Raw genomic sequence first — 23,118 nt, 5'->3', positions numbered from 1 at the left:
GGCGGTCACTTCGAGCTGGGCGATGCCTTCACCGTGCCTGACGCCCTTACAGCGCAGGCTGAAGCAGGTTATAACCCCGAGCTGAGCATCAACGGGGCTCTTAAGGATCTGACTGCTCCTTGCCGGTCTCCTGCAAGCGTAATTAGCCCGGGTTCTGCCAGTTCCTCATCTGGTGGTTTTCGCTGCAGCGAGCTTGCCAATGGCACCCCCGGCCCCGTGACCACGATCCCACCCTCGCAGCGCCGCCGCACCCGCTTTAACTCCACCGTGAACGTCCAGTACTACATGCCCCAGCATCCGCCCTCCATAGTGCGCTGGCGGCGACTCGACGAGCCTCACGGCCGTCTGTCCACATCCACGTCTACGCCGGGAAAATCTCCCCTGAAAGACCCGTTGCCCGATGATTCGGCCCAAAAATTGTTGTACAACGAGGTCAAAGCTGAGCACGGCTTCGTCAACGACGACGACAAGACGCTGCACAAGCTGGTGGAGCTTAAGAAGGCTGAGCAGGAGGAGCTTTTGGAGCAGTTTGAGGAAAAGAAGCAGGCGAATTTGCGGAAGGAAGCGGAGGAGAGGATCAAATCGAATGTGAAGGCTGCGCTTGAGCTTGCGTGTCCCCCCTCATATTCTACTTGACTTACTGTCACCCATACTGATTACCCGTCCTGATTTATTGTTACTGGAAACTCTGGGCTTCGTTGAAGCTGGGGCTCCATTTTTTCCCACTGGATTGGAATGCTTCGATCAGGTGCTGTGGAGAACGATCTCATTTTCTCAGATGACGTTTACTTCTGAAATCGACCACGGTAACGAAGTTCCCCCTTTTATTCGATGAGAAGACCGGGACATTGATGATATGAATGATGATTTGGACAACAATGTACACATTACATTTCAGTACAAATGCGGTTTTCAGAGAACAGGGACAGGGACAACCTGCGGAGGATCATGCCCCCTGGTGTTTTCTGGGACAGGCTCACACATATCGGTTGCGGAGGACGAGTCTTCTTCCTGCGAGGACTATACCCACTGTTACTTGGAGGAAACAGGCCTGTCAGTAGGACATGTGGCGTTCTCGGTCAGTATAGATATATCAGATACCCAGATTCTTCTCCGGTCGAGGGCAAATGAAATGTTTTATATCAAGTCTTGTAGTATTGTTAACTCTCCCTTCATGTGAACGGCGCGGTTTTATCGATACAAGAATCAGCCCTGAGCGAAAGCTCATCTGTTTTGCACGTATTTGACCACTCTGCTTCAATCCTGTTTTTATGCCTCGACTATCTTTGTAGGATGATGTGGAATTGGTGGCCTGAGGTCATGGTGAGGTGGATCTGAGATACTTGAGTGCCCTTGTGCGGCTTGGAGCCCCCACCTGTACTTCCTTTGTTCACCTTCGTATGTAGCCGGAATGCCGGTGCCAGTGCCAGTGCGATCCCACAGATGAGATATTACCCTCAGCTTTAAGGTCGAAGCGCCAATATACATGTTCTATCCAGCCTTGTTCTTATCTTTATCCTACCCTGCTCAGCTGCCCGATTGATGTGAAGTCCGAGGCTCGGTCCTGTCTGAATAAACTGCCCTCGATTGTCTTGTGTCAGATATCAACTTCACTTCAATCCCATTGTTGAGCAAAACCACCTCCTCGGCTGTTCCACTCGCAAGCATGGTCAGAATCATTGAAAACAGTGCTGATTGATGTGTAATCTGTAAATCTCATTCAGCTCCCGGAGCTTTCCTCGAGGCTATGTGACAATGCCATGAATCAAAAATGTTTTTGTACACCAAGCCCGTATCGTTATACAATACCTCCGAACTCACCCTTGGGGAAATGAATATGCCATGCATGCACCCCTCGCCGCACCGAACGCCAGAGCTCTGTGTCATCAGTCCCAAATGCCTACATACACAAAATCGATGATTCTACATGTCAACAGATTTTATTGAGCAGGCTTATATGCTCGATACCCGGGATATGCAGTCGCTCCATTGGCAGACTGTTGAGGAGCTGGGCTTGCGTTCTCGCTCCGACTGAAGCCTGAGTTGAAGTCAAAGCCACCCACATTTTGCAGAGGAGAATGGGAAGGCGCGGGCTGAGCGTCCGAGTATTGGGAATCCGAGTACTGGCGGTCTGGAGCCTGCCTTGCCAGCGGTTGCGTCGACTCGGATGAGTACTGTCTTTGCGGAGCGCCTCTGTATTGTTGTTGTTGTTGTTGTTGTTGTTGTCCATAGCTGTCGAATGTCTGCGATCTTTGCTCGTAACCGTATCCCCCCTGTTGAGGCGCTGGAGACCGCATTCGATCAGGATTTCCATACGCATCCTGCGTAGCAGCCCGACGGGGAAGGGCCCGGCCGTATCCCCCATTCGCCGGCGTTCCCGGTGTTCGGCTCCGCGGTGCTCCGCTCTGTCCATATGGATCATTGCCGTATCCCGCGTTTGCTGACATTCCCGGTGTTCGACTGCGCGGCGGGCCACTTTGTCCATATTGATCATTGGTATACCCGTCGTTCGCTGGCATTCCCGGTGTTCGACTGCGCGGCGGGCCACTTTGTCCATATTGATCATTGGTATACCCGTCGTTCGCTGGCATTCCCGGTGTTCGATTACGCGGCGGTCTGTTCTGTCCATATTGATCGTTACTATAGCCGCCGTTTGCTGGCATCCCAGGTGTTCGGCTCCGCGGCGTTCCACTTCGCCCGTAATTGTCGTACGGTGCCGGGGTTTGAGTTTGGGGCAGGTCCGTCAGTCCACGATAGCCAGCATTGTTGTAGTCTTGTTGAGGCGTCCCCCGGCCTTGATTCATGGCACCCATAGCGCCCATAGCACCAGCACCCGCGACCGCACCCGCGCCAGCAGCTGCCACGCCATAACCCGGGGTTCCGTAGCCCTGATTGCCGTAACCTTGGTTGCCGTATGCTTGGTTCAGGTTTTCGCGCGATGCTTGGCTAAACCCTCCATTGTTATAGCCCTGTCCCGGTGTGTTCATCGCGTAAGGGTCCATTGCGGAGTTTGCAGTCATATACCCGCTAGACGCAGCCTGGCTAGATGGGGCCCCGTAAGGGCTGTTACCACCAAAAGAAGACATCGGATTCGGACTCGCAGGATGAGACGCGGCCCCGGGAGCCATGGGCGGCAAGTTTTGTGCACTCTCAGGCTTCTTAAGGTCATCCATCTCAACAGGCTCGTCCTCGACCAACACTTTCTTCGATCCGGCGCCTTCCCAACTCGGCATCTGGGGCAATTCATCCTCGTGTCCTTTCTTTCCGGATTCAAATTCGGCATACTGGGGAGGCTCGGGTTTGGCAAGGGCACCAGAAACCATCGGAGCTGGGGCCGCGTTCATGGGCGCTTGTGAGCGGTAGCCTTGGTCCTGATGCGGCGGCACATACGGCTCGTCAAGATATTTGTGGCGCTTGTTAGGAGCATCGCAACAACCGCAGCAGTTACCGCAACATTTGAGACAGTAACAGCACTCGCAGCAGCATGAAACACCACAGCATAAGCAGCGCGCGATGCACCACACAACTGAGAATATAATCAGACCGCCCACAATGATCACGGCGATCACTGGCCACCTGTGCCATGTCAGCAGCGGCACGAGTTCATGACGAGTTAACGAAGGTACGAGGTGCCATACTTGCAAAAACTGGCCTGCATGCAATTGTCCCAGCTTGAGAAGGCCGTTTTCACGTCGGTAATCTGCCCCTCAATACTGCTAATCGATTGGCGCTTCCCTATGCCAGCCGATACGCTCCGGACCACGAGGTCTTGAAATGCTTGCGCCAGACTGCGCTCCTCCCCAAAGCTTCGCGCCATCTCGGCACCAATGTGAGGCATCTTCGCTCACTGTATCCCAGCCCACCGCAAAGAGTGTGTGGCCTGGGGGAATCGACCGTTTGTCGTGAATTTCGGGTTGAAAGGAATAGGTGCTAGTTCTCCATCCTCTAAAACGTTAAGGAAAGTCTGATCGGCACAACCCCCTGAGAAGAGACTCAATTCGTAGTAAGGCTGTTGTCGTTCTCGCAAATTGCCGTCGCGTAGCACGAGTTGCCAAATCAGGCCGTTTTCCTCCAACCGCGCCGTGGCAAACAATCAGTTCGTCTGAAAGAAATGAGAGTCCAAGCAATAAAGTTGCGTCAAGCGATAATGAACGTCGGTACTCGAGCGCAGCCACACCAGTACAGAGAAAAAAAGAAGAAGATTGTTAGACGCGAATAAGAGTACTTTGTTTCTTTGGTCTCTCGCCAGTCTGCGAAAACGAAGGTTGCAGCCAGCGAGAATATTGAAGGAGGGGATTTCCGCAAAACAGGTGTAGAATGGCAGCGGGAGAAATGAAGAACGGCAGTTCCAAGGGCGAGTCGCAATTAGCATGCACTTGCGAAGCGATTGCACCCCTGACGAGATCCGCTAATAGCGAAGACTGCTTAGTAGAGACTGGGGGACGGGACATCCTTGCGACGGATAGGTGATGGGATTGCCAAGATGTACGATCCGGCACAATTGGATGCCATTGTGCGGCTGGCAACGCTGCTTTCAGCTGGTGGCACGCCCATTCTGCAATTGCCTCCTCCGCGATGCGACTCGCCCGAGCGAGTCTCAACCTGCCGTGTGAAACGTGCAGGGCGAGGCTGTGTCGGAGTGTTGGCTCTAAAACGGCCTGTAGGCCTGTGGGAGTCATCAGTGACGTCTCACAGCTTGGGGGTTGAACCACTTTCAATGTTGAAAACAGATAGTGGAGAACTAATCACTTCATTGCCGTTTCCATATGATGGCGTGGAACCCAGGGCAATGTAACATCCAGAGGAACAACCCGTTCTGGAAATATCGTCAATTGGTCCGTTCGAACCATAAAAAGACGTTCTTGCATGAGACAGAGCGGGCGTCAAGAATGTCTCTTTCCTCACACGTGCATGTTGACTCGCTGCCTCGAGCGATATTATGAGATTCGAGTCAATATACGAATGAGGAGGATGCAAGGTCATGCCACTATCAAACTTCGGACGATCAATTACGCGCATTGCTTCCTCTTCGAGTCTCCGCGGCCTCGTGGGGTTCATCTCACCTGTGACCATCTTGATCACCATAAGAGAAGCACAAGGCAGGGGAAGAAGGAAATGACCTTGGAATTGAGACCCAACCGACGATAGCGATAACCCATATCCTGAGGCATGACCTTACTTGACCCCGGTGAGACTCGTGATTTCAGACAGCGCGGCCTCGCCGGAAATCGATTTTGTCCACAAAGCCAGTGCTTGACAATAGTCGCCGCTTGGCACGGTCTTCGCAGACATAACCTCGCAGTCGCGTGACTTGCGATTGAACGTTTGCAATTCGGTTGTACGATCCATCGGCCTGCCGAGGCTGTTAATGTAGGGGTTTTCTCAATCCACGGTGGGCTGGCTAGAGGGAATTGTCGAATGGGCCATTTCTGCTGTTTTGCAGCAAATATGAAGGTCAACGAACATTTTTCGAAACCCCAAATATTGGCGTTCACATGGGTGTTGCCCGTGCATACGTCACCCTGGCTCCACCCTCTATCTCAGTCTGGTAATTTCTGTAGTAATTTGGGAGACGGACATTGCGGCAATATAAGGCGGGAATATCCATGGTCAGCTCATGTCCGTAGGCGAATTTTACTCGATATCTACGAAGCAGAAACAGAACAGACGCAGCGAACCAGATTGGCTGGTCGTTTGGTAATTTGCCAACCTTCAGATGGAAGTAAGTACCTGCGTAAGCACGTATAGTAAGGTTGAGCCCGAAACTCTAACAGTCGCTGGTGGTCTCAGGCTCAGCTTTGGTCCCTGAGCTGCTTGATCGTCCGGGTTGCCTATATCAGTCTCCACCACGATACCTAGAAACGGCGTTGTTGTACTAAGGTTGTGGCGCTTGCGGGTAGTTCAAATAGCCAATCCGCCATGTTCGTGATGTCGGAATCAGAGTTTAGACGGTATACCCCATGTTCGCCGGAAATATGCTGGGGTTCAGCTAAGGTTATGGGTATTTTGCTGCCTTGTAGATTATGAGACCCCAACGGCATCTTATCTTGCTATCCAGAGTACTGTAGTTGTGAAGGGCAACCATGAAAATTACGAAGGGAAAATCTAGCTTGCAAAAAATATAGTCCTCGTCAAATATGTAGTAGAGGCAAGACTTGGAAATCGCTGGTTGATTATCGGTGATGCCTCGGCAGCTTCTAAAGCTCGCGTAATGAGGCATGGTGGCTCTAGAGATCAACCTGCTGTGTATGTTATTGGCTGGATTGTGGCATGAGCAGATGATCCCGCGTGGGGTACATTTATATGTATGCCACAGAATGTCCTTCTCATTGAGTAGCATATCGCTAGGGCATCTCAGGCAAACTGCACCATTGACATAATGTATTGTAAGCCTGTGTGTCGCACCTCTTCTCCTGCTGAAGTAAAGGCGATTAATGAACAATGGGCGACGAATTAAAAGGGCAGTAGTTATGAGACATGGAAGGATGAAGAGAGACAAAAAATAAGAAAAAGGCAAGGGGATGCATCCAAAGACTGAGCCTGCCACGACCCGTCAACGTCTAACGGCTTAATATCCCGAGGTGTTTCCCAACATAAATAGTATGCCACATATATAATTTGTTTGATTAGTCTGCCTCAAAGGTGCGGTGGTTCAATTCGAATGAGTTAACAGTGCTAAAGCGATCTGTAGGACTTTTGTGATGATGTGTTGGTGGGCGCGGTTGAAGAATTTGAATATGTATTCACTTTACGGCAATGCTGCCTCCTGGTGATTGCCTTGGAATTGCAACTTATCTCTTTACCTGGAAAGGACTCCCAGCTATCATGCCAGGAAAGGATCTAACTATATCTTGCAGACAAGCTTCGTCTACACTGCACCTTGTGAGATCTTCGATGTTCCAACATTTTGTCGTAGACAGACGATTACATGTAGAAACCAGCACTGAAATAAGCCATACACAGACGGGTATCACTCAAAGGTCTGTAGGTATAACCTTGCTATAAATATCACGCCTCTCGCTCCGTCTTTCAACGTATTAAGGAGACTGCTTGAACAAATATCGCAGAGTTCAGCAGTCATTGGCACATGGTATCTTTCTGCGAGCAAAAGTTTTCTATGTTATGAATTGAGCTATGCTTGGAATATGAGTTCAGGGGCTTCTCATATCTCGTTACCACCGCTAGAAACTGCTCTACTACGGATTTGATCCTCATGAAGGTGTACTTCTCCTTCCCCAGAAACCAACTTTCAGAGATTACTCAAGTCCAGTAAGTTCAGAAATCGACACCATGATCTATCCACTTTCAATGTGTTCAGTTACAGGTTGTCAGGGAAAAGGGGCTAGGTCCCAACAGGTTTATACACTGATGTGTTAACAAATGTCCAACGTCACTTCAGTTACTCCACGCAAGTTTTTATATGCGTGGCTTGCGCATGGTATTACCACTCAAATATTTTGTCCTTGGAAGCTGATGACTGACCGTCTCGTACAAGGTGGCCCTGAATTGACTTATCTACCCAACGTCGTAGTGGCAGTGAAGACTCACCAAACCAACCTAATATTGGGCTTATATTGTTTGATAGCACATGAACTTCCAATAAAGACCCTAAAAGTACCTTGGCGCAAGTGGAAGCAGCACTGGGCTCATATCGGACTATGGTGGCCCAGAGAGGTCCCCGGACCGAAACCGAGCGATGCTGCATGTTACATTCTTGCTCTGTTGAATTTATGCTCCCGTGGCATCTGTAAGTTCTGTTATTGTTATTTTCAAATATCATAGAAATTCTACTCATATACACACATGATCTTCATGGTATTTGCGTAAGCATGAATGCCTTGAATCCAACACATCCGCTACAAGTGTGCAATGCCTTTGCCATAACATCAAGTCCTCTTTCCATATAGCAGTGTCTTCTTGAAATTTATCGACTGTTACATCGTACACTAGTCTCAGAAAGGAAAACAAGTGTACGGTCCCTTGTCTTGCATGAAAAAACACCTCTGCCCACGCAGGCAAGCACCATCACAGTAGGTGAAGATCAGCACAGGCGAATTCTCTAGGAATTGACAGGGAGCCTCCAATCATAAGCGAATCACCAAAATCATAGATTTAATAGAATATTTGGAAGTACATAATCGATACAGTCTGTCCTCGAATCCAGATTCGTGTTCAAGCAACACCGTACGCAGCCTATATTTCACCACCCTACGTCACAGAACCTACTCACCTCAGGTCAACATAGAAAGATGCTGCTTAGTTCAGTTACTTGAATATTTAAGGAGCTAACCCGATATTTCCGAGACACCATACGTCAACAGCGATTTCCCTCCCCAAATCACCAAGCATCAGAGTTGTAGTGGCAGTGGCAGTGGCTGTGCCAGATCTCGGCGTCACGCCAGGAAGTCTATCGGTCGCGTATTACGTGGAATTCGGTGGCTTCGCCTGGTACGATCAGCGTTGAAGAATGTCACTAACAAATCCGCTCTCTCATCGGAGGCCGCCCAAGCAGGGGTTTCCATCATTGCCTTCTTGTATCGCCTACTGTTTTTGCTGTCATACGAAGTGATATTTATGAGAGTTCAGAGGATTTTAGTGCATGTCACAAGAACAAAAATTGACTATCAGATGTCACTGTCAACTTAGCGGACGTTCGGAATCTGTGTGGAGCTTTGTCGTATTGTAAATGGCCGCATTTAGCTGGGCAAGATAGGACGGTTACTCTAAGCCGTAAGATCTATCCCTACGATACCTTTCGCACTTGAATTTCGGGAGCTTGCGAGATAGTATCCAGTGATACAAACACGATATGAATAGCGTTAAAGACCTCACCAAGCCTTGGCGCTCGCGTCGTCATCAGTCGTAACATTGTTGGCGTCATGTTCCACGACGCAAAGTCAGCATAAACACTGGCGACTGCGACCGAAGAGCACCAACAGCCTCGATCTAAGCTGTGAGATCATTCATCCCCTGACGGATCGGCTAACGAAAAGGTGATAACCACAACTGCAACCAGGTGAATATGATTGATTGCACGATGTAGGGAATGAGAATATGTTTTACAAAGTCAGTTATTACAGTATCCTAGACGCGCATGCGCCACGCTTCAGACCCAAGCTAAGCCCTTCCGAGGCAAGAGTATACTCTCTCCCTTTGAACAAAGCATGTCCCAACGCCGTATGCCCAGACGATCCAGCCTGAATCCTCATCTTCTATGGTCCAAAAGTAATTCGTAAAATCATCTCCTTGATATTTCCTCAAGCTTCTTTTCCGACCGTCTCATGATGCACGTTTCCTGAGCATCGTCTATCGGATAGTCTTGCCCGGGGGCGGGCCTTCGGGTGGCGCATAAGTCTCATTGCGGTTGTCATTCGTGTACACATTCTTGGGCGGCGCAATGCCTTCATGATGGCCGTAATATCCGTCGTTGGTGTTGAACGTGTTGCCGGTATACTGTGGCTGGTTGTTCATCGGGTACGATTGATTTTGAGCGCCGTATGCGGGAGGAGCGGCGTTATTGTAGTTCTGCGGCGGTGCCATCCATCCCATTCCGTACATCGGCTGAACGCCTCGTCTTCTCTGACGTCTTGACCTTATGCAGCTACTCGCAGTCAGAATCTAGCCATGTTAGAGTTAACGGGGGAATAACTCACGCTAAAACAAAGAAGACAATGATGATGACGGCGATGACCACGGCTGCAAATATCCAGCGACCATACCACGCCCAGGATGAGTAGCAGTAACCATTACGATAGTACTGTCCGCTAGGGCATCTCGATTGTCGTTTGAGAAGGTCGACTACAGGAGCCATGATTGCGGATCCGCGATGGAGATTGATGATTTCTGGTTTCAGAGAAGAGTAGTTTGTTCCGAGGTTTGATACTTCTGTTGTGTAGGTGGAAGAAGGTTGGTAAAAGGAAATGGGTAATGTCAACACCCAAAAGCGCCCGAAACGGTGCAGTTGTCAAGGCGTTATTGTAAGAAATGGCCGGCAGGGATGCGAGGTGTTGTGACGTCGAGAATCGGCAGTTGCAACAATACAAAACTTATTTGTGGGGTACGAGTTATCCGTGCTTCGTGGTGCAACTTCAATCAAGGAACGATGATGAATTTGTGCGGGTTCAATTCAGACGACTGTTCGAAAGATGATTTTGGTTGGGGGATGTCTACGCTCTTAAGCACAATCCTGCTGCTCCCTGCTTATGCCGTGTTCCCGGTTTGATCGCAGCAATTGAGGATGTGGCAAGACCCTTGCCAACAGGAGCTCTGGGGGCTGTGCTGCAGCTTGGCTTGTTAGTTAGGGTGTCTGGTGGTACCGCAAACTAGTCATGACATTGTGTATTTGACTAGAAAAGCTACTCATGGCGCAAACCAACCGGTTTGCGATTGGCGTATCGAGGCTTGGAGTCAACTGTTGACGAATACATCTATTCCGCTTTGGCTCTAGAATGGCGACGGTCCGAGAGGCACTGTAAGCTCATGATGGAAGATTTAGTAGGGCTGGCTGGTAGGTATCAAATCGGCGAAAGCGCAGCGCAGTCCGTGGGAAATTTTCAGACAACAAATAATCGTCTAAGCTGTCAGCGCAAACAGGGGCGGCTGTGTTAGAGCTGGCCAACGAGCGCCCTGCTCATTCACCTCAGCTCAGCTGCTATTCCATAAATGGCACTTCCAACATAATCCCAATTCCTGCTCACCTCGGACAGCGCTGTTGGCCGGAGTTTACAAATCCGGCGTCATATTTCGTTACAAGATCTTGTGCCTACTCCGGTGGAAGAATACAGCGGCTACAACGCGGCCAAGCTACCGGAAGCAACAACAAACTGTGGCACTGGTGGCCACGAACGTGTTTCGATACGACTTGGTCGTGACTATTAGGAGGTTATTGCGCGATTACGTAGCTCAGCACGTACCCTATTATTCAAATTCGACTGAACTTGTCCAACACATGAGAATGTTCGTCCCTGCTGCGCATTGCTGCCTTGATTAAAAATAACAAATCTTCTCTTGATCGACTTCAAGGAATTCTGAGCCCACAAAACAAACGAATTTGAAGGCAGAGGTGGGGATTTGTCATAAAGTTTCAATGGGGTTCTATTCCATGTGGGAGCAGGGACTGATGAGTGCCATGACCATTCCCCGCCTTGTTGTTATATGGACACACAGCATCGTGACGCTGCAGTGGGTTGATGATCTGCTGCTTCACGTGCATGCGAATTGTATTTATCAATTTATATACCTTAGCTCGTGATGTCGCCCTCACAACATGACATGTCGATGTTCGCAACCAAAAAATGAGCAGACATAAAGAAAAAGAACAGCTGATGTCTCGGAGCAGGTTGGAGCTGCAGCAAGCGACGGGTAGCAGCCAAGTAAAACGAGGTACAATTGCCCTGATTGAGAGGTGTGATGCGGTTCGGTCCTGCGACTAATAATGCGCGGCCACGTCAAAAATCTCCGTCGCTTGGCGATTGGCCCTCTGTCGTCCATCGTACTCGCCCCGACATCGTATTTCTGCAGCCCATATTGCCCTTTGGTCCCCAAAACAGCAGCATGTCATTGAGCTTGATCAGTCTGACTGCCCAAAAAATGAGGCTAGGCACTACATGAAAAATATCACCTTACCTTATTGTATGAGCTGCCATCGCAAAGTCGGCTGTTGAGCCAATCAATACCAGGATCATCACGAACGCTGGGGGTGACTCTGCCAGCGCATCAAGTGGTCTGTGTGTGCATCCAAACCGACAAGTATCCTCCTCGTCCTCCTGCCTCACATTATTTTCCTTCCCGTCTTTCTCTCTTTTCGCTTCTCAATCTCGTTCGTTTGGCCAATCTTGCAACCTGTCGAATCTCATGCCCCCGGTTCCACACCCTCTGGTATTCGAGAACACGCCGTGCTGAGAACTGAACAACTGTCGCCAGTGCATCGCATCGTCGGGCCCCAAACACGTAATTCTGGATCCCTGTCTCACAACTTTCTCGACTGTTTTTCCAATGGACTCTTATTGACACGGTCCATGATGCTTGTCCTGGAACAGCACTCGCTACATAGGTGATGTGGCGCTTGGGGGCAACACAGTTTCACAATCTGGAGTCTCTCATGTCATCATCATCATCGTCGATTCATCATGGTCTGCGCCTAGGTACATCTAAATGCTGGCTCGCATTATGATGGCATTTAGTGATGCCCTGTCGCCAGATCACCCCTCTGAAGGAAGTCCAGCCAAAGAAATGGGATCATACAGTCCACCCTGGTCCGTGTACTCTTCGAGTACCCGAAAGATAAACTCGCTCCATGCTGGTGACAATGCAGCAAAAGGTTCGCTCCGGACTGACGAGACGCATTAAGATAACGAAATGCCAGGAAGTGAGTTTCGAGAGGTTGGAGTGTCGCTGACAGGACAGCACACTTCCAACTTCAAGCTCGCGAGAGAACTTATATATATTAGGTCGTCGCCGGCCGAAGAGTTGAACCGTCTTTAACTCCCAGGATGTCGTTACTGTTGTCAAATGTTCCCCGTGCCGCGCAAGGTCCAGGCACCTATTGTGGTGTCATTCGCCTTGTACCATCCGCTGGGGGGTAAGGATGAAAGAGAAAGCATGCGAAAGTGAGGGTCGTGGAAGGTTGCTCATCTGGCAAACTTCATGAGCCATTGGACTACGGCATCCAGGTTGGTTTCCTCCTTCGCGCTTATGCCATAGCAAGAAACCTCGCGGTTTCCTATCCTCTTCAGCTCCATGGCATCGATCAGTTCATCCACGCTTAGCTTATCCGGAAGGTCAGACTTGTTGCCCAGTACGAGCAGAGGAATGCCCTTGAGGCTTTGGTTGTTCATCAGGTCGTGGAGTTCGAACTTGGCCTGCTCAAGAACGCTGTGGTCTGCGATGTCGACGATAAACACGATAGCGTCAACCCCTCGGCAGTACCTTTCCCACATGGGCCGAAACCGTGGTTGGCCTCCCAAGTCCCAGCACTTGAGTGTGACATGGCCGCGCTGTACTTTCTTCATGTTGAAGCCAACAGTGGGAATGGAGCTACACAGGATTAGCCGACAATATAAAGTACCGCAGATACGCGACGGTGCTACGAGAAGATCGAAAGGTTACGGGTGGCGAGGACAGGGAACGGTCAGCGCTTACTCGATCGTGAATTCTTGCCCCTGGAAGATACAGGAGTCAGTTTTTGTTTGTACACTTGCGAGCTATCAAGGCCGGGGTGGAACTCACCGATAACACACGAAGCAAGGACGTTTTGCCAGCATTCTGCAATCCAATCATGGTCACGTCCATCTCAGTCGCCCTAGTTGGAAGCCGTCAGCAGTCATGTCATCGATGCCAGTCGTCCTGGGGGTGGAACAGCGCATCTGATCAGGTGCGGCGGTGAAGCTGAAGCGGTGTCGCCTATGTTACCCCGCGCCGCATGGAGCATCGCAGAGACTCACCAAAAGGTTCTGAGCAACCAGTCATACACCTTGCGGAATAGTCCCGCCATGATGCTGGATTCCAAGGCCGAGTTATCGCACTCGACGGAGGTAAGAGGAGATGGCTGCGCCTTGGTTGTCGTGTGCGAAGCTCTATTACAGTTTGCGCAAGGCTGGGTGCTGGTGCTAGGAGGAAGAGGCGCGGTGGGGAACGGGAGTACTGAAGTTGGCGGCGGGCTGGGGTCTTAAATAAGGTACGAAATAGTCGCGCTCGGCTCGCTGAGCTCTTTCTGAAATTAGGAATGAAATGTCTCGTATGACAATAGATCTGCAACGTGCTCGTAGCGCTCACAGCTCAAGTGTGAGCAAGCCTGAAGCAGTTCGTGCGTTGTGAATGTTGGTAAAGCTGCCGGAAACGTTCCAACACCAGGTGGGATGAACGCTCATGAACAGTGACGCCGTGACAGCTTTGACAGTGACGGATGGTCACAATGACCGGTCCCCACTACTCAGCTTCGCACAAGCTGTACGCTGCTCCGTGCCTCGGAAAGGGTCGTAGTGAAGTGGGAGGGCCTGAGGGTCAACCTTGCACATTCAAAGATGCAGCGGCTAGGAAGACTGGGGTTTCATTCGTTTGTCTTTCCCGACCTAGTCGCGGTTCAACGTCGAGGCGCAGAGACGAGACGACGACGGCGACAAAGACGAGTGAGCAGGCGGGATGGGGCGGTATGGCGGCAAGCGAGCAATAGGGCGCGCGGTTGAGAAAGCGTGAGACTTAGAGGTAGCGATCAAGAAGGGAAATTGATGAAAGATGGGAGAGCTCGATAATGGCCGGGCGGGTCACACCGGTACGCAAGACAATACCGACCCCAAAATGTCTGTACTCTTTTGGTGGGGAAGGCGGGCGGCAAACTGGCGTCGGAACCTCTTTTGCAAACTTATTTTAGCGATGACGATGGGGGTGATGTTCTGCCTTGAGCTGCTCTCAAAAGACGAAAGACGCTGGCGTAATGCAAGCAGATAGTTGCACGCAATTAAAGCTGGAGCTTGGGAAAAGACGACGAGAAACGTATGATTGAATGTACGGGTGCTGTTGAGTGCTGCTGCAGGGTCGCTGACAAAATGTGTGTGTTCCCTCTGGCTCAAGTCTTTGAAATGTTGTGTTTCCGGCTCGCCTCTTCGGAACGCCGTATGCTGGTTCGGGCAGTAGCTAATAAGGGACTTTCTGACTGGTGGGCAGCCAGGTCTACGGAATGCTTCTCCACACTCCGGAGGGCTCTTGGAGGGGATGCTGCCCTCTCAGTACCGCAGATGCGATCGATCTATTGCCTGCTGAATTGTCTAAACTAACAACTTGAACTTCCCTTGCTTCAAGAATGGCACATTAGCTAGGTCGTACGCATTGATGACCCAGCTACAGCACCTGCCACAGTCGTGTAATGCTGCAATCGAGGGCGTCCGGTAGTACGAGTCGAACGTCTGCGGAGGCGGCGGCAGAGGCGGCGACCCGACTAGCAGTGCAAGCGGTTTGCAGCACAGCAGGCAACAGGAAGACGGTAGGTTGACGTCGAGCCTTTGCCCTGAGGGTCCTGTGGATGACGATGCAGGTTGGCCAAGGTGTGTTGCAGGAAGCAATAAGGTATGTTCGGGTCCAGCTGGGTTGGTGAAGTTGAAGACCCAGTTATCAAGGACCCAGGCCATCATCCATCAACTAAGCTTGGGACATGTTCATCGACGTAAAGACAAGGCAAGGCAGCATGTGTAGCTAGCTATGCAATACATGCAGCAGAGGTTGGGCTGCAAAATACCTGCGCCATGCCCTTATGCACGTCGTACCTCGGAGGTCTCGACGAGATGAGTGGCCGACATTGCTTGCTAGCCTATTTGATGGTCCGGTCCAAGACTGGCTGTGGGCTGCTTCAAGTGTGTCTAGAGCAGTGATGCCTGACTGGATCATAACCATCCTCCAGTGAGAAGCTCCAGGCCAACATGGCCGGGTAGATGACCAGGAACCGTACAGCCGTAAGAGAACAGGCCTGGTCCCAGCCTTGCTCGGCAGAGACCGTGAGCGGAAAGGAAACGCGATTGCCTTAACCGTGTGCAAGAGGCTACCACTGCATGCTTCTCAAGCCTTTCAAAAGGTGTGGGTGGCCTTGCCCGTACGAACCAACTACAACGTTGCCCGCTCATAACTTGTGACCTATACCTCATAAGCGCACTCCGCTCAATACTATGAAACGGTACAGCTCCCCAACGTTCCCGGTAGAAAATAGTGAGCCTTGCAGAGTTCCCTTTGTATCCCTGTCTGTCTCATCTAGATCCATCTTGAGGTAAAGCTGACCTCCTGGTGGTGTTTGGGCATTAATATGGGCTTCGGTCATGGTATTGAATGTGATACGGGAGAACATTATTAGCTTAATTCTCGAGCTGGGTACGTCATAGTCAAGCGATAATAGCTCCCAGGCAATGTGTTCTGTACATCGAACTTGATGGTGTGCAATCGATGCCGCCGGTTGTTGCCCTACCAGAAGACGGCCGTTGCGGCATTACGTTCAAGAGTGCGCTCCACTAAAGATCTTATCGATAAGACCGCGAACCAAAAAAAAATCATCCTCGCGTTGGAAAAGTTGCGGCGATGATATCCAGCCCGCCATTCTTTAGTTGAAACTCCGCGGCTGAAGATTTGCTTGTCATTATATAGACCAAACCAAATTCCAGCTGGATGCAACTTACACATTACGCGTAATTCGCCTCTTGTTGCATTAAGTCGCTGCTCCTAGGAGGACCAGCACTCAACTCGCCCGCCATGGCGCCTACGGCAACAAGCACAGAATGGGACCACGAGTTCCATACCCTACGTCGAGAAAAGCTGTTTCGGGAGCCTCCTACAGACCGCTCCGCCTACCCACTACTCCAGATCGCCGTAAACCCCCACATTGAGTCGTTCGATGCTCTATTCGAGCCAGACGGCCTGATCGCGCGGGGCTTGGCGGACATCGACACAAGAACTTTCCTTGATGGTGACGAGAAAGCTTCGCCAGTTGGGAGGAATCGAGTGTCCATTAGGTACAAGAACGTGCAGCTGCAGAAGGCACAGCTTCCGCCAGCCAACAAATTCGCTATCAAGAACCGAGATATCCTCCCGGCAGAGTGTCGAGAAAGACATGTTACATACAGGGGCAAGCTTTCGGCCACGTTCGAGTACAGAATCAACGATGATGACCCGAAGGAGTTCACTCGAGAAATCGGCCAGCTTCCCATTATGGTCAAGGTGAGAGAGGACTTTACGAAGCAGTGAGGGGACAACTAGACTAACTGAACAATCACCAGTCCAAGTATTGCCATATCAGGAACAGCAGCCCGGCCCAGCTGGTTGCACAAAAAGAAGAGTCGGAGGAATTGGGAGGCTACTTCATTGTCAATGGCATCGAGAAGATCATACGACTTTTGCTAGTGAATCGGAGAAACTTCCCCTTAGCCATCTACCGACCGAGTTTCCAGAACAGAGGGCCGACTTACACGCCCCACGGTATCATTATGAGATCGGTGCGACCTGACGAAACTTCACAGACCAATGTTCTGCATTACCTGAGCGATGGTAATGTCACATTTCGTTTCTCTTGGAGAAAAAACGAGTACCTGGTACCCGTCATGATGGTCCTTAAAGCACTGGTGGAGACCAATGACCGGGAAATCTTTGAAGGCTTGGTCGGCTCTCCCAACTCCAAGGGTATTCAGAATACCTTCCTAACGGATCGAGTGGAGCTCTTATTACGTACCTACAAAACTTACGGACTCTACACCATGGCTCAGACCCGGGCCTACCTTGGGGAGAAGTTCAGACCCGTGCTTGGTGTATCAGACACGTTGTCCAACTTCGAGGTGGGAACCGAGTTTCTACGCAAGATTGTGCTTGTGCACCTAGGCAATGTGAATGTCACGGAAGAGCAGGATTCCGACAAGTTCCGGATGATCCTCCTAATGATCAGGAAGCTCTACGCTTTGGTAGCGGGTGATTGTGCCGTCGACAACCCCGATGCCGTTCAGAACCAAGAGATTTTGCTAGGTGGTTTCCTCTACGGCATGATCATCAAAGAACGGCTTGATGAGCTGCTCTCCACCGGACTCCGCCTTTCTTTGCGAGAGTACCTGCAGAAATTCCCCGGAAGATCATTTACGTCGCAAGAATTCGGCAAGGACTTTCCCATAAGGATCTTCCAGAAGACAAACGAGAATATCGGAAATGGCCTAGAATATTTCATGTCCACTGGAAACCTCTCAAGTCCATCAGGTCTGGATCTGCAACAGGTCTCAGGGTTTACGGTTGTGGCCGAAAAGCTCAACTTTCTCCGTTTCATCAGTCATTTCCGCATGGTGCACCGAGGTAGCTTCTTCGCTCAATTAAAGACCACGACAGTTCGAAAGTTGCTACCCGAGTCCTGGGGGTTCCTCTGCCCTGTACACACACCTGATGGTTCGCCTTGTGGTCTTCTCAACCATCTTGCTCATAAATGTAAGATCATGACCAAATCGGTGGACGCCTCTGCCATACCTCAGCTGGCTGCAGAGCTTGGTGTCGTTTCCACTTCTTCGGCTGCCACGGATGAGAGCGTAGTCGTCATGCTGAATGGCAAAATCCTCGGCTGGTGTAGTCCTGCCGAGTCTAGACGACTTGCGGACACGTTCCGATATTGGAAGGTTGAGGGCAGTCATGGTGTACCGTTGCATTTGGAAATTGGCTATGTTCCCGCATCCAAAGGTGGATCTTATCCTGGTATTTACATGTCTTCCGAGCCAGCAAGAATGGTCAGGCCAACGAAATATCTGCCACTAGAGAAAGAAGACTTTATCGGACCGCTGGAGCAGCCATACATGTCCATCGCGTGCACCGAACCCGAAATCACATCTGGGGAATCAACGCACGTCGAGTTTGATCCGACCAACATTCTTTCCATTCTGGCTAACATGACGCCTTTTTCGGACTTCAACCAGTCTCCCAGAAACATGTACCAATGCCAGATGGGCAAGCAGACTATGGGTACCCCCGGTGCCTCCCTCCGTTACAGGACGGACAACAAAATGTATCGCATCCAGACCGGACAGACTCCCATTGTGAGATCACCTCTCCACAACGCTTATGGATTCGACAACTTCCCCAATGGCTTCAACGCTGTTGTTGCTGTCATTTCTTACACGGGATACGACATGGACGACGCTATGATCATCAATAAATCCGCTCACGAACGTGGCTTCGGTCACGGAACTATTTATAAGGTCAAGAAAATTACCTTGAAGGAAGAGAACCGGACGAAGTCAACAAAAAACGTGACAAAGCTGTTTGGGTTTGCCCCCACCAGTCTTGTCAAGGCCTGGTCTCGGAAAACGCTTGACGACGATGGCTTGCCGATCATCGGGACGATGATCCAGGAAGGTGACACTCTCTGCGCCTGGCACACCGTCTCAGCGGACTACAGTGGTAATCTGGTCAACCGGGATGGGCAGACACACTACGAAAAGTACAAAGACTCGGAAGTTGGCTTCGTCGAGGAGGTGAGGGTCATTGGCAGCGAGTTGGGCTCTGAGCCTGCTCAGACCATCTCGATAAAACTCCGCATTCCCCGGTCTCCTGTCATTGGTGACAAGTTCTCGTCTCGTCACGGCCAGAAGGGTGTTATGTCGCAGAAATGGCCTGCTATTGACATGCCGTTTTCGGAATCAGGCATCCAGCCAGACATCATCATCAACCCTCATGCCTTCCCTTCCCGAATGACCATTGGCATGTTCGTTGAGTCGTTGGCGGGCAAGGCCGGTGCGATGCATGGGTTGGCTCAGGACTCGACGCCATTCCGTTTCGACGAAGAGAACACGGCTGGAGACTACTTCGGGCACCAACTGAAAATGGCCGGCTACAACTATCACGGAAACGAACCCATGTACTCGGGCATCACAGGCGAAGAACTGGCAGCCGACATATACGTCGGTGTGGTCTATTATCAGCGACTGAGACACATGGTCAACGACAAATACCAGGTCAGAACCACAGGTCCAGTTGTAGCTACGACAGGCCAGCCTATCAAGGGAAGGAAGCGGGGAGGTGGTATTCGCGTAGGTGAAATGGAACGAGACGCACTTCTAGCACATGGTACAGCTTTCCTTCTCCAGGATCGCCTCATGAACTGCTCCGACTACTCGCGCTCTTGGATCTGCCGAAAATGTGGTTCCTTCTTATCCATACAGCCAACGGCATCACCATTCGTCGGCAAGAAGAAAACGGTCAACACTGTTCGGTGCCGGAACTGTGCGACACGACTAGATCACATGGAGGATGTTGACGTGACAAAGATCACAGGTGAGATTTGGGAGGATGGACAAGGCAACCAGTGGGTCGGTGGAGAGGATACGACTCTAGTTGCCGTGCCCGGTGCCTTGAAGTACCTCGACGTGGAGCTGGCAGCCATGGGAATCAAACTTAAATACCGAGTCAACCCCAAAGATGCGCCCCGAAAAGGCCATCTTCTTCAAACGACCTGGGATGCTCTTCGGTCGGGCGTCAAGACAAACGGCACTCAGCCCGCATTGGTGGCGGCATGAGTTCGGCCGAGTTTCAGCACATAGCATTTCACGGAGTACAAAAGGGGCTAATGCATTTCCTCGGTTTAAGCTAGTTACGCGTTGATGTGTTCCGAGGCAATTATGGGTGTTGATATCATGAGAGCAATCAGAAGTAGATAGCCTGGTTAATGAGACAGTCTTACATAAATTCGTTTGCTCCCAAGGAACATGTAACAAGGCGATGCACGTTGCCGTAAGTGGAACTTGGGATCGGCAGCCTACATGTGTCGCGTTGTGTCTATAGCGATTCCCGCTGAGGGAGGAGATGCGTCCGCCCTGACAGAGCCGGTCCCAAAGGAGCATTCCGATGCCAAGTACGGTTGAATGCATCCTGTAGACTTGCCTCATCTTGACTATATCAGCGTTGTTCGATGCCGAGCCGTCATAATGGCTCTGCTCATTCTTTCCTATTTGGTTGACAGGAGCCAATCACTCCAAAACTCAATGAGCATAGATACGTGGCAGGCGGCCTTGAGGAGTCACTGCCGTCGTTCCTTCCGTTTGGAGCAACTCAGTGTGTGGAAATTGACTGAACGTGGCAAGCAACCAATCGAGACTATCGGCGTCCCATGTTTCACTGCATTTCCTTTGCGCTTTCCTAGTCGTCCTTACTTTTTTTGCAAGGCAACCACAGTCCCGCACCCATTGCGCCCTTCTGGTTATAACATCACGGCAGCTTCAATGAAACCCTCACATTCTTGCCCAATTTGTTTGATATGAAGCCAAGTCTCTGAATTCTTTTTGTTAACGTTGGACCAAGTTTTCTCTTGGGTTCGAGTCTTTCGTTATTCTGACGCGTTGGGTGACTTCCCTTGTTTCGCAATAAGTTTTGCACCAGGAATCTCATCTTGGTACAATTCTCTTAATCCTTTCTTTGATTGAGGTTAACCTTTGGCCTCAAAGGCAACTATGTTTCTCCTCGTCAGAGTTCTCCTCCTATCGGTTCTGCTCCTCCTCGGGAGCACTACCGCCAAGGAATATGACTATGAGCTTGATGTCAGCAACCTCTTCCAAAAGAGGCAGATCCTTCAATCATCGATTGTGACTGGACTTCCTCTAGTCAATGGCACAATTCCGCTGAGGCGGGAGATCAGGGATTTGGAAAACGACCATGAAGCATTCACCCTCTACATCTTGGCACTGAGCTGGATGCAGTACACAGACCAGACCGATGACTTCTCATGGTATCGAATTGCAGGTAAATTATTCTCCTTGAGTACTTCTGAGGGCCAGTGATACCTGATGAATATTCCAGGTATCCACGGTGCACCGTACACGGATTACGGGGGCGTCACAGCACTTCCCAACAATACTCATGAAGGATTCTGCACACACGTTTCGCCCCTGTTCCCAGCCTGGCATCGTCCATACCTAGCTCTATTCGAGGTATGACGCTGTTTTTCAACTTTTTACCCGGTCCTCCATGCAAGACCATGCTGATTATTTCTAAACAGCAAACCATGTATCATATCGTCCAGTTCATTGCCTCTCTCTACCCAGAAGGGCCGCAACAAGACCTCTTCACACAAGCAGCATTGAACTTCCGCATGCCATATTGGGATTGGGCCGTCACGCCGCCAAATGGTACCAGTGTTCTCCCTCTGAGTGTTGGCGGCTCTCCCGACGTCGAGGTCGATGGTCCAAATGGTAGACAGCGGATCGGGAATCCCCTGTTCAGTTACACATTTAAGCCCTTGAACGCATCGTCTTTCCCTGAGTACCCTGTACGTTTTAAGCTAGAAGCCAAATGATATCAACGTCCTGACCATGAGAGTAGTTCAACCATTGGAACGAGACCAAGCGAGCACCGAGACCCATATCAAGCGTCAACCCCGTCTCCAACAATTCCCTTGTAGCAAAGACTCTTGATAGCCAACTTCCCAGCAACCAACAGCGCCTCTATAATCTCTTTTCGAACTATGATAACTACTCGACCTGGAGTAATGAAGGGTGGATCCCATATGGCAACAATGGTACCTACGATTCAATCGAGTCGCTTCACGATACAATACACCTAGCGTGTGGGGGCAATTATGGAAACATGGCTATCATTGCGTACTCGTCGTTCGACCCGGTCTTCTTCCTACATCATACCTCGGTGGACAGGATCTTTGCCATGTGGCAGACAATCCATAATGAGTCGTGGATAGAGCCAACACCAGCCATACTTGCTACTCGCACCATCTCAGTGGATCAGATCCAAGATTCACAGACGGAACTAACACCATTCTTCCACAACGAAACCCATCTGTGGAACAGTGACATGGTACGCGACCACAAAATATTTGGATACACATACGCAGAAACTGCCAGTGGAAGCCGTTCCGATGTAATTGCTGCCATTAACCGGCTCTATACAACATATAGCCCGGCAAGAATGCTTGCAACCCGCAATAAAAGGCAAGATGGCGAAATCTCCAAGGATGGGGTACATCAGACTCCCGAAACCTCTCGTGGAGCTGGTACGGAGGGTCCGACTTGGGACACCCAAGGGTCTAGTACACCTAATGAACAGATCGTGCAGGATGGCAAATACCGGGAGTGGATTGCAAATATACACGTAAATAAGCACGCTCTAAACAGGTCCTTTAGCATCAATATCTTTTTTGGGGAGGTCCCGGGTGACCTTTCAACCTGGCAGATTACGGGGAGCCTAGTTGGGACCATGGGAATATTCGCACACAGCGGCAGCAACTCCAATATGGCACCCAACCAAATTGCCGGCACCATACCCTTGACGGCAGCACTGATGAATTTGGTGGACACCGGCGAGCTACGAAGCCTCGATCTCGAAGCCGTCGAGCCCTTCCTACGTCAATATTTGCGAATCGGGATTGCCATAAATGACGGATCTGTCATAGATGCCAAGGATGTGGACGGACTCGGTATCAGCGTTGTCAGCTCACAAGTCAACATGCCTCAGGACATCGGGGAGCTGGCAAGTTGGGGGGTGACAGTCCCACGTTTCGATATCTACTCTTGATTGCCGGGGAGACATTACTCGATTATTTATAACTGATCCAGCACTTGGCGTTTCATGGCTGCTTTCTGTCTGCGGACATGTATTGGCGATGATCTTTTTGAC

At 50.5% G+C, this 23,118-nt stretch overlaps 7 protein-coding genes across 7 annotated transcripts; 3 read left to right on the top strand and 4 right to left on the bottom strand.

The window, feature by feature from the left end:
- Nucleotides 1–110: 110 nt before the first annotated feature.
- On the top strand, nt 111–783 carry BCR38DRAFT_428833 (uncharacterized protein). Its single transcript, XM_040859921.1, has one exon. The coding sequence runs from the start codon at nt 286–288 to the stop codon at nt 634–636; it is 351 nt and encodes a 116-aa protein (XP_040716913.1). The 5' UTR covers nt 111–285; the 3' UTR covers nt 637–783.
- Nucleotides 784–1,940: 1,157 nt separating this feature from the next.
- On the bottom strand, nt 1,941–3,817 carry BCR38DRAFT_456621 (uncharacterized protein; the record flags this gene model as incomplete). Its single annotated transcript, XM_040861941.1, has 2 exons — nt 1,941–3,576; nt 3,639–3,817. 2 exons carry the CDS (start codon nt 3,815–3,817, stop codon nt 1,941–1,943), a joined length of 1,815 nt encoding a protein of 604 aa, XP_040716912.1.
- Nucleotides 3,818–4,021: 204 nt separating this feature from the next.
- Nucleotides 4,022–4,893, bottom strand: BCR38DRAFT_169997 (uncharacterized protein). Its single transcript, XM_040853843.1, has one exon. It carries the CDS (start codon nt 4,677–4,679, stop codon nt 4,206–4,208), a length of 474 nt encoding a protein of 157 aa, XP_040716911.1. The 5' UTR covers nt 4,680–4,893; the 3' UTR covers nt 4,022–4,205.
- Nucleotides 4,894–9,306: 4,413 nt separating this feature from the next.
- On the bottom strand, nt 9,307–9,811 carry BCR38DRAFT_339010 (chitin synthesis regulation, resistance to congo red-domain-containing protein; the record flags this gene model as incomplete). The annotated part of the gene is made up of 2 exons (XM_040855669.1): nt 9,307–9,618; nt 9,671–9,811. 2 exons carry the CDS (start codon nt 9,809–9,811, stop codon nt 9,307–9,309), a joined length of 453 nt encoding a protein of 150 aa, XP_040716910.1.
- A 2,818-nt stretch (nt 9,812–12,629) lies between these two features.
- Nucleotides 12,630–13,492, bottom strand: BCR38DRAFT_456620 (P-loop containing nucleoside triphosphate hydrolase protein; the record flags this gene model as incomplete). The annotated part of the gene is made up of 4 exons (XM_040861940.1): nt 12,630–13,035; nt 13,141–13,160; nt 13,228–13,300; nt 13,443–13,492. 4 exons carry the CDS (start codon nt 13,490–13,492, stop codon nt 12,630–12,632), a joined length of 549 nt encoding a protein of 182 aa, XP_040716909.1.
- Nucleotides 13,493–16,054: 2,562 nt separating this feature from the next.
- On the top strand, nt 16,055–20,196 carry BCR38DRAFT_428823 (RNA polymerase-like protein). The gene is made up of 2 exons (XM_040859920.1): nt 16,055–16,692; nt 16,752–20,196. Exons 1-2 carry the CDS (start codon nt 16,228–16,230, stop codon nt 20,010–20,012), a joined length of 3,726 nt encoding a protein of 1,241 aa, XP_040716908.1. The 5' UTR covers nt 16,055–16,227; the 3' UTR covers nt 20,013–20,196.
- A 546-nt stretch (nt 20,197–20,742) lies between these two features.
- On the top strand, nt 20,743–23,118 carry BCR38DRAFT_389151 (tyrosinase precursor). Its single transcript, XM_040857539.1, has 4 exons — nt 20,743–21,231; nt 21,289–21,419; nt 21,512–21,757; nt 21,811–23,118. The coding sequence occupies exons 1-4, from the start codon at nt 20,943–20,945 to the stop codon at nt 23,014–23,016; spliced, it is 1,872 nt and encodes a 623-aa protein (XP_040716907.1). The 5' UTR covers nt 20,743–20,942; the 3' UTR covers nt 23,017–23,118.

Source organism: Pseudomassariella vexata (genome assembly GCF_002105095.1).
Source record: "Pseudomassariella vexata strain CBS 129021 chromosome Unknown BCR38scaffold_5, whole genome shotgun sequence".
Lineage (NCBI taxonomy): Eukaryota > Fungi > Ascomycota > Sordariomycetes > Amphisphaeriales > Pseudomassariaceae > Pseudomassariella > Pseudomassariella vexata.
The sequence above is the reverse complement of the archived record's forward strand: the minus strand, read 5'-3'. Positions and strand labels throughout refer to the sequence as shown.

Coding starts and splice junctions, on each gene's coding strand:
- BCR38DRAFT_428823 (XM_040859920.1), top strand. CDS start 16,228: ATGGCGCCTACGGCAACAAGCACAGAATGGGACCACGAGTTCCATACC. Junction 16,693..16,751: donor AGCTTCCCATTATGGTCAAG/GTGAGAGAGGAC, acceptor AACAATCACCAG/TCCAAGTATTGCCATATCAG.
- BCR38DRAFT_389151 (XM_040857539.1), top strand. CDS start 20,943: ATGTTTCTCCTCGTCAGAGTTCTCCTCCTATCGGTTCTGCTCCTCCTC. Junction 21,420..21,511: donor CATACCTAGCTCTATTCGAG/GTATGACGCTGT, acceptor CATATCGTCCAG/TTCATTGCCTCTCTCTACCC. Junction 21,758..21,810: donor CGTCTTTCCCTGAGTACCCT/GTACGTTTTAAG, acceptor CCATGAGAGTAG/TTCAACCATTGGAACGAGAC.
- BCR38DRAFT_169997 (XM_040853843.1), bottom strand. CDS start 4,679: ATGACTCCCACAGGCCTACAGGCCGTTTTAGAGCCAACACTCCGACAC.
- BCR38DRAFT_428833 (XM_040859921.1), top strand. CDS start 286: ATGCCCCAGCATCCGCCCTCCATAGTGCGCTGGCGGCGACTCGACGAG.